This window comes from Aulonocara sp. 'chitande type north' Nkhata Bay, linkage group LG18, assembly GCF_057382095.1.
Source record: "Aulonocara sp. 'chitande type north' Nkhata Bay isolate Kocher_YH1m ecotype deep benthic linkage group LG18, A_spYH_male_GT1.1, whole genome shotgun sequence".
Classification (NCBI taxonomy): Eukaryota; Metazoa; Chordata; class Actinopteri; order Cichliformes; family Cichlidae; genus Aulonocara; species Aulonocara sp. 'chitande type north' Nkhata Bay.
In genome coordinates, this window is record NC_141361.1 from 2553221 (window position 1) to 2562402 (window position 9182).

General features: G+C 45.9%; 1 protein-coding gene and 1 long non-coding RNA gene across 2 annotated transcripts; one reads left to right on the top strand and one right to left on the bottom strand.

Annotated features, from left to right (window-relative positions):
• Positions 1-1710: 1710 nt before the first annotated feature.
• Positions 1711-4127, top strand: LOC147307615 (uncharacterized). The gene is made up of 3 exons (XR_015126040.1): positions 1711-1764; positions 2510-2622; positions 4020-4127. It is a non-coding gene; the product is annotated as an uncharacterized LOC147307615 (long non-coding RNA).
• Positions 4128-5012: 885 nt separating this feature from the next.
• LOC147307616 (uncharacterized) lies at positions 5013-8549 on the bottom strand. The gene is made up of 5 exons (XM_086271952.1): positions 8386-8549; positions 6230-6295; positions 6070-6154; positions 5895-5980; positions 5013-5800 (listed from the first exon to the last, which is right to left on the bottom strand). Exons 1-5 carry the CDS (start codon positions 8428-8430, stop codon positions 5756-5758), a joined length of 327 nt encoding a protein of 108 aa, XP_086128078.1. The 5' UTR covers positions 8431-8549; the 3' UTR covers positions 5013-5755.
• Positions 8550-9182: the final 633 nt, after the last annotated feature.

Sequence of the window (9182 nt, forward strand, 5' to 3'; positions counted from 1 at the left end):
CACAGCCTGATGACAGTGAAGAGTTCGTTAGAAGTAAGATAGAGGGATCGATAGTAGTCAGAGCTTCCTTAATAATGCGGGAAGGAAGCGTATTAGAGCTTCTCATAGGATCAATTATTTCTTTCAGAGTCGAAAAAGGTACGGGCTCAAACTATTGAAAAACCCCAGAGCATTCAGAAACTGGGGTTTGGTTAACTGCTGGTAGATATGGTGCCCTCAGTGCTGAAATTTTATCTATAAAGTAATGTAAGAATTCTTCACAGAGAGCCGGGGAGGCATCCCTCAGGGATTAATAACTGAATTAAAGATTTTAAACAGAACTTGAGGCTTGTGACTGTTGTTAGCAATAAGTTCAACAATAAGAAGCTTTTGCAGTTTTGTCAGTCTTCTGATATTTTGACCGGCAGTTATGCAGGATTTCCAGGGACACTTGAAGTTCGTCTTTTCCATTTCCTCTCGGCTCGGCGACGTTCACGCCTGAGGGTGCGAGTGGATTCATTCAGCCATGGTTGGTAAGTGGGCTTGAAGCGTTTAGCCCTTAATGGAGCCACAGTGTTTAAAATCGAGGCGCATGTTGAAATAAAAGAGTTAGAAAATTCATCAACCAATATAGCTGAATTACAGTAGGTATCATAAAAATGAATCTAAAAGAACTCAACAGAAATTTAAGACATTGTGTTGAACATCCTGAAGACTGATTTTTATTCCTAAAGAAGATGAAAATAAAAATAAAATGAATGGATGGGTGTTCAAGAATATTCTGGAGCTCCATAACAGCTTCTTATTTTCAAACACTCTTTAAATGCAAAATAAAAATCTCAGAAAAAAGACCACGGCAGCTTTTTGTCTTCTTTCCTCTCATAAAACAACCTCCACATTCGTCAGGTGACCCTACTGAGGGCTCCGACCCATATGTTGGGAACCACTGTGCATGCAGACCGGCTCCAGCTGCAGCAGCTGCAGCTGCAGCAGCTGCAGCTGCAGCAGCTGCAGCTGCAGCTGTGATGCATCATCAGGCAGCAAAACAAAGTTTGAAGTTTTGGAGGAAAACAGTTTGAGCTGCTTGCAGAAGCTTTACTTCTTTACTGATTTAGAGCTTCTGACAGAAGGCAGCAGACGACACTACATTTAATGTGACCTCCTAATCATCCTACTACAGCTTTAACTACAACATAAATAAATATTTCATAACATTTTAATTCAAATATTTTTCTCTTTTCTTGGAAATAATTTTGGATTTTTGACCTTGACGAGAATTTTTCTCATTTTTCATTTTTTACAAATCAAATAATCAGCTAAGAATTATTCAAATGAGAATATTAACAATCTATAATTAAGAAAATTCATCTCTGGGCAGGGTTTGCACAGAAGGAGTACTTGTACTTTGCGGTATTACTACTTGAATAATCTGACGGCTTCCTGCACTGCTGGATAAACAGGAGGTTAAATATTTCCGCCTGTGATCTCGTCTTATCTCTCCTCCAGCATCTGTCGCCCTGCAGCAGCCCCCCCCCCGGCCGCCGTCACTTCACAGTTTAAAGTGTTTTTTTAAAAAGTAAAAGAAAACCATCCGAAACACTTATTTCAGTGTAATTCCGTGTCTGACACATTCAGGTAAAAGTGCGTAACCTCCTCACAGCTTCCTGTCCTCCCCCCTCCCTGCTGCAGAGGTGGGCCGTTCCCTCTGCTCTGCTCCTGTGTGGGACGAACCATCTGAGAGCTGCGGGGGTGCTGCTGCTCTGCTGCGTCAGACCACCTGCTGAGGTAAGAAGAGATTTCAGGTTTTCAGCTCACAGACTTGATCCGGTTAGAGAGCCGCTGACTCTCACCGACCTGCAGGACGACTGGGACCAGCCTCACTGGTGTGACTGGTGTTTACTGCGGTCCTTAAAGACGCGCAGTCTCAGATATTTACAACTAATTCTATTTAAGGTCATTTACGCTGAACGCAGGGGCTGTTCTCCTGAAGGGGGCGCTGGAGTAAACAAAATAAAATCAAACTAAATAGAGTAGAATAGAGTAAAAAAGTCATGATTATCATTTATGGAAAATTTAAGGGAATTTAAAAAATGTCACAATTTACAAGAAAATAAAGTTTTAATATAATATGATAAAGAAGAATAAAGTGCAGCGAGAGTGCGAAAAATATATGAAATGTAAAAATGGGCAGCCCTGACACCTATAAATATAATAAAAATGATAACTTACATATGTCAAAAATAGAATTCATGAATAATAAATATTTCTAAAACATGTCTTCATAAAGCAAATAGTGAACAATGTGTTTTTGTAACGGATTTTTAAAAATTCACTGATTTTATAAGACATTTTACTTAAACACAAAAATTAAGGAACACTTAAACACTGCTAATGATTCACACCTGTGGAGCTCACCTGTCCGTGCCCCCCCCCACACACACACACGTTGCCATGGTTTCTGTGATCCTGTGGGTGTAATGAAGCCGCTCGCTGTGTTTTTGACATTCCTGTGTGGATCTCTGCACTGCAGGCTGCGGCCGACATGACTGAACACAGATCAGATCCTCCTCCGTCCTTCAGGCTCCGTCATGTTCGACTCGCTGTAACACACTGACGGCAGACAGCTGCAGCTGCTGTGCACAGGTACACGAGTGCTATCAGCTTCATATACTGACAGCATCAGCACACATGAGAAAATGTGCTTCCACTGCAGCGCTGTGTGTAGCGGTCTGTGCCCGGTGGACTGGAGCCTGTTCTCCTTCCTGAAAGTTTTTATACCTGCAGTCCAACAAATCTAAGTGTCAAAAAGCTGCAGTTCCTGTAATGTCCACCAGAGGCTCCATAGACTTCTATGTTTACCGTTTTAATATTAGAGCAGAAGTAGACATGTTTACAGCCTCATAAAAAAACTTTTTCACCATTATTAGGGGTGTGGCCTATTTGACTGACAGGTGGATGGTGACACAGGTGGCTGGAGCTGCTAGCTGTCGGCTAGCTTCACCTGAACTAGACCTCTGCACCATGTTTATGCTGTTGGAGCCTGTTTAATTCAATGATCTGACCAATCATATTACCGCTGTGAGGTTACTTGTACTAACTGGTGACGGCCATCTTTTAAATACAGTCTGTGGTGAGGATGTGAATCTGGAAAAATCTGTAACATCCAAAACAAAAAAACAAGAATCAAAGAAGTAATCATAATTTTAATAAACATTTCTACATCTTCTGGTTCATTTTAGGCCGTCTTAGATCATTTTGACCTCCATGTTTAAACTAAGACTTCACACTCTACAGCTGGTTTGGGCTGAGTTGGTATCTGGAGCTGGAGATGTGAAAGAACGTAGATGCAGTAGATGCAAGCTGACGTCTCAGAGTCCTCTCCTTCTTGATCCTTCCTGTAAAGAGAAACTCATATGATCAAACACACAGCAGCAGCTTCATTAATCTAAAGTTCTGAGAATGGGAAGAGCTCACAGCGACATCTGAGGACATGTTAACTGCAGCCTTGTTAAAGCAAGAAAACCACAAATATAACACAAAAAGCTCAGAAATGTCTGAAGAACTTTTTGTTAGGTTTGTGTGAGATTTGGATGATGAGTCAGAATGAGTTTGTTTTCTTTTTAATGTGAATTTGTATATTCTGTTTGCTGGATGTGGAACAGGAAGTGCAGCTTTTTAAAAGCCTTATAAACCGTGCAGTACCAGAGCTCGCCTCTAGGGGTGCTGTTGTATTCATGTTCATGTTTTTAATGTTGTCTAATGAATATTGAAAAGTGTCGGGTTTCTGTTACGTGTGCAAATATCACTGAGCTGTTTTAGGGAGCAGTTTGATAAATTGAAGGAAGAATAACACGTTTTGATTTTCCACGCTCAGCGGGAATGTTGTCTTTTCCATAAACTGGGAAACTCTGTAGCCCGGATCATTAGAGGAGCTCTGTCTGCTTCCTTTGATAACAGATTCATAATATTTTACCTTTTCTGCCACAAAATGTTCTGCTAATCAGCCGCAAAGCTGAAATATGACTTTCTTATTTCTTTAGGAGCACCAACTTTCAACGATGCAGATTTCTGTGTCTGAATAAAACCAGAGAAAGATTTAAACTGGAGTTTCACAGACGACACATTCATTGTGCAAGCAGTGATTAAATATTTGAAGCTGTGAGTGAGTGTGCTGCTTGTTCTTGTATTCATCAGGTCCCCAAACTGTTCTATGAATTATATGAAGCTTTAAAAACACAACGTTGAGGACCCGTCGTGTTTAAATGATGCATTAAGACCTTAAATATAAAAAACTGCTCAGCAGTATGAAGAGAGTCTTTGGATTTTAGACAAAACACTGAATCTGAAAACACGACTTGGAGCTTAAGCTCTCACTTCTTATTGTGCAGTTTTCCACCGCCTCACTGGAAGATCCTGAATCAGGAATTTCTCCAACTTTTTACTCTTTTTCTGCACTTTTTACATTTTCAAACCAAAGAACTTGAAATTGTAGAAGTGCACTTACCTGGACATTGGTCCAAATAAATTTACTAACAGACTAACTTACAAAATTAAACTTATTGGCAATGATTTTTCCCACGGACCTTAAACACAACCTCTACAAACGGAAGAAATTTATTAGAATACAGATCAGCTTCTCAGACCTTAATATGCTTTATTTTAATGTTAAGACTTTAAATTCATGCAGAAACCCTTATTTATGTGACACATTATGTTATTCTTACAACTTTCAACTATCAGAACTGCTTCTGTTTGCATGTTTGCAATATAGACAAAAAGAAGAGAAAAATCCAAAAGAAATAAACCACATTTTAGTCTTTTGGAACCGCCAGTTTATTTTAGTACCAAACCTTAACTTTTATGTAATATGAATTATATGGATGTAATGAGTGTAAAATGTCCAATAAGATGTGCTGGACCCACCTCCTCGCTGTTGTGACCCTAAAGTAAAAGCAGACCTCAGGTTTACCTGCACTGCTTCCTCTTCCTCACAGGAGAGCAAAGCACAAATAAAAAGGGGCAGAGATACAAAATACAACTCACAAAATAAAAGTCCGGTTTATTGTCAAACAACAAACTTTGCACATACATCAAAACAGGCCGTCATAAAACAAAAAGTCGCTGACAAAAACAAAACCAAAAGAAAAAAACCAAAAGAAAGGAAAAAGAAAAGAGGCTCTTTTCTTTGGCCTTACCCTCCCATACAAACAAACTAGTTATGGTACAGCTAAAGTACATACATTAAATTTACTGGAATGCTCTGAGTTCAACGGCTTAAGAGGTTGTCTTTCATGTTTTTATTCATTTTATTTTTTTACACGTTTTTCTAAGATCTGTTGAGATATCGTAACATGGTCAACCAAGTAAAATCTTTCGTTAGAGAAGCACCGATTTGGTCTGACGGGATCGCTGCCGAGAGAGAAACTGCCCCCCTCCCCTCTCCTAACAATATGTACAAAAATATAAAATGTAAATAAAAATACAAACAAATTCTCCTTTTGTGTTGTTGCTGAAGAGAAGCCGGATTTCTGCGTCGTCGATGCGGTGGCGGGTTCCTCTAGAAAATTTGTCTCGCAGCGTCGAGGGGAGCTCGGGTGGGTGTGGGCGTGGCGGGTGTTTGTTGAACTCTACTTGCTAATGACCATGTTGGATTTTTTTTATTATTATTATTTTTTCCTTTAAATCAGTCCTCCAGCCCCTCCACCTGCGACATAGAAAAATGGTCAGAGGTGAAGAATCAGGAAGTGGTTCAGCAGGATGGCGCGGGGGAAACGCATCAATCGTCATCGTCGGTTTTCTGCTTCTTGGTTTCGACGTCGTCCTGAAAGAAGAGAAGACGGTGGCGGGTTAGACCGGCGCCTGCTGGGTGTCACGGCGACGCTCGATTTAAGGGCGTTTAAGCGCCGCTGCCTCACCTCGTCGTCGTCCTCGTCATCCTCAGCTGCCCGTTTTGTGCCACCCTCAATCTCGTCGTCGTCCTCCTCCTCATCTTCCTCATCACCTACAGGACAGAAGTTGAAAGGTGAGAAAGACTAACAAGAGTTCTTTATTTTTTTTTTTTTTTTAAAGGCAAATAAGCCTTCAAGCTACCTTCTCCATCATCTTCCTCTTCTTCCTCGTCCACCTCCTCGTCCTCCTCGTCATCTACCTCGGGCTCACCGTTCTCCTCATTCTCCTGGAAAATACAAAAATGGTTAAAAATGTCCGACTCTGTGCAGAGAGCTGCTGCGGCGGCGGCGATGGCGCTCACCTTCCCATTGGTGGCGGCGTCTTTGCCGTTCTCCTTCTCCTCCACCAGCTTCTTCTCTTTCAGGTCCTGGAAACAAACAGAAGCAAACATCAGAAACTGAACCTGCTCATCTGCCCAGCAAAACGCGCTGCTGGGTTTAGACTCCGCCCACCGCTACCTGCCCTTCTACCTACTGGCCTACTTAGCAGCGTCCCAGTGCTTGCTGGGAGCTGCACGTTTTTCTGCCTTCCTATTTAAACACCATATTGGTCTCCGCAGATCCTCCCCCCACCTCTTCCCTCTCCTCCCACTCCATCCCCTCTAATGTGTTGTAATCTGATACTTTGATGTGGCCCGCGGGGCATTCTGGGTATTGTAGTCTTCTATGGGCCGCTGTCGCCGCCATATGTCACGAGACACGCCCGGGAGAGGCACTGCAATACCCAGGATGCACCCCGTTTAAAATAACACAGGAGGGCGCAGGAGCAGGGAGGGAGCAGGAGGAGGGGTCGGTGATGGAGGAGGAGGAGGCGGCGGAGAGAGCGCGATGCACGCTGCTGCTACTGCTCGTTGTAACGGAGGCAGGAAAGGACAATAGAAGACGACACATGGCAGGCGAGCGAAGACACGGCACCTTCCGCCTCCGTGCTCGAGCTCAGCGCGCACTAACGCCGCTTCTCTTCCTCGTTTTGTTCCCTCATAGCCTATTATCCCCGCCACACGCGCGCCTCACGCATCCACACGTAGGCTGTTATTGATTAATTGCTCTCCATAATCTTATTGGTTGAAATCCATTAAGCTGTTAAGCGGCAGGAGGAGAGCAGCCTGGCCGCGCGCTGCGCGTAAAAACGCGCCTGTGCGTAAAAACGCTCCACAACTAAAAATAGTGAACAGGCTCCCCGGATTACCCGCGCTAATGCCTGTCCAACTTTTCCCCTCTACACCTTCACCACCTCCTCCAAATGGACATTTGTTACAATCGCTCAGAATTATCGGGCTCGCTGCTGCTCTGATTCCCGGGATGATCGCGGTCCGCGGAGCCACAACTCCCCCCGCGGGGGCGATTAAACTTTTACCCGATCTGATCCAAAGTCCACGCGCACAAAAACTCGCGTTTTCACAACAAAAGCAGCTCAAACGTTTAAACGGAGGAAAAACCCGCAGAAAGAGGGGAAAACCAGCAACGTCACATCACACCTCCACAGCCCGGCCACGCACGCACGCACACACACACACACACGCACACACACACACACGCACAGAAAGAAGTGGCTGCATTACAAAAAAAGAAAGAAAAGTTTCCCCTGAGACCGAAGCGCGCCCTGCAAACAAGCCCCGAAAACACCAAAGCAAAGCGGAAGCCCCGCGCTCACAGCCGCTCACGCGCTCCGGGAGCGGAGACCGGAGCAGCTGAGGCTGGAGCAGCGGCGGCCGCCGACCTTCCGGAGTCGGTAAACAAACGGGGTCAGACGGTGCAGGCAGATCGGTGGCGTTAACAAACGGGCTCACGGAAATAAGAAATAAAAAAGGCGGGAGGAAAAGTGCAGAACCGAAAGTTCAGCGGAGGACTACGCACCGCCTGACGCGCTGTCCTCCATTCAAACGGAGCAAACCCCGGGCTGGAGGTCCGCGTCCACGCATCCACCGGCCGCTCAGTCCGTCACCGCTCCCGGTAATGCGACCCGACCGAGTCCCTGCACCGGGAACGGAACCTCCCCTCGATCTATACGCGTTAAGAGCCCGAGATGCGGGATAGATGTGCGCGGCGCCCCGGCGCTCACAACGAGCCCGAAAACCCCGCGGGGAGCGAGCCGGGGGACCGGAGCTGCTCGGTGTCCGGGTCCCGCTTGGATGTGCGCGTGGAGCAGCAGGAGAACCGAGCTGCTGGCAGAAACAAAGACCCGCGCAGACCGGGACGCTCCGGACAATGAGCCGCGGCGCTTTAACGCTGCCCGTGATGCGGTGCCGAGACCCCCCACTTCCCTCTACACACAGAGTTCAGGGGGAAAGACGCGAACACCGACTTTTCTTCTCCACCTCAGACTCCACAGAGTCCGAGCGAGCGCGAAGCGACGACGGAGAGGTTTTAAATGTAGGTTAGAGCCTGGAGAGCTTTATTCTTGTAAGGGGGCTCCGCGGAGACACGGCCCCGCGAATGGAGGTGTGCGGCGGCTTACCTTGGCAGAGATATCCGAGCCGGAGTCGACCTGTGTGTCTGCCATTGTTTAGTAGAATAAAATAAAGGACGGCTGAAATGAAAGGTTGAATAAAGTAAATCCCCTCGTCTCGGTTAGCGGATCAATCAGTATTATATTGTGCCAGTGGCCAATGCTTCTGACGGCCGAGCCTTTAATATAGGCTTGTGGGCGGGGTCTTCATGAGGTCGGTGGTCTCTGATTGGCCAGAGGCTCGGCAGAGGTGTTCTCCTAGCGCGTAGAGTAACAATGGATAGGATTTCTTAACCCAAAGGCCACGCCCCCTCCTATTCTATCGCTGCAACCGTCCCTTTCTCCCCTAAAACAATAATCAGAGTCGATAAAAGCCCACAAAACGGACCGGAGCCGGAACCGTGGCAGCTCCACAGCACCGTGAGCGCAAGAAAATCGAGTTTCCGTCGAGTTACGCAGTAAATATGTCGAATCGAGAGCGCTTCGGTTGACGTAGTGTCACTTTGATTGATTGATGTGCGTCTGGACGAGTCAAGCGGCGACTTCAGACGGTTTCTCCCGCCCACCGCCGCGACGGGGGAATAGAGGCGAAGTGTTTGGGAGGGAAACGTGGACGACACGGATGTTATTACGGATTAAATCGGGCTTTTCTCCCCAAAAGTTAGTGTCACATCTCAAGCTCCATGTGAACAACATCAGTCAGATACAAGGCGCTCAGAGTGTAAATGTGGAGCGGCGCCGCCATGTCACATCGCAGCTCTTCGTCGCCCCGCCCCTTCCCGACGTCCATGTTTGAAACTCATCCC

What these genes read in the sequence shown, in the direction of transcription:
- LOC147307616 (XM_086271952.1), bottom strand. Translation starts at nt 8,430, where the DNA reads ATGGCAGACACACAGGTCGACTCCGGCTCGGATATCTCTGCCAAG. An exon ending in ACGCCGCCACCAATGGGAAG is followed by an intron (nt 6,155 to 6,229) that starts GTGAGCGCCATC and finishes TGTATTTTCCAG; the next exon opens with GAGAATGAGGAGAACGGTGA. An exon ending in ATGACGAGGACGACGACGAG is followed by an intron (nt 5,801 to 5,894) that starts GTGAGGCAGCGG and finishes CTCTTCTTTCAG; the next exon opens with GACGACGTCGAAACCAAGAA.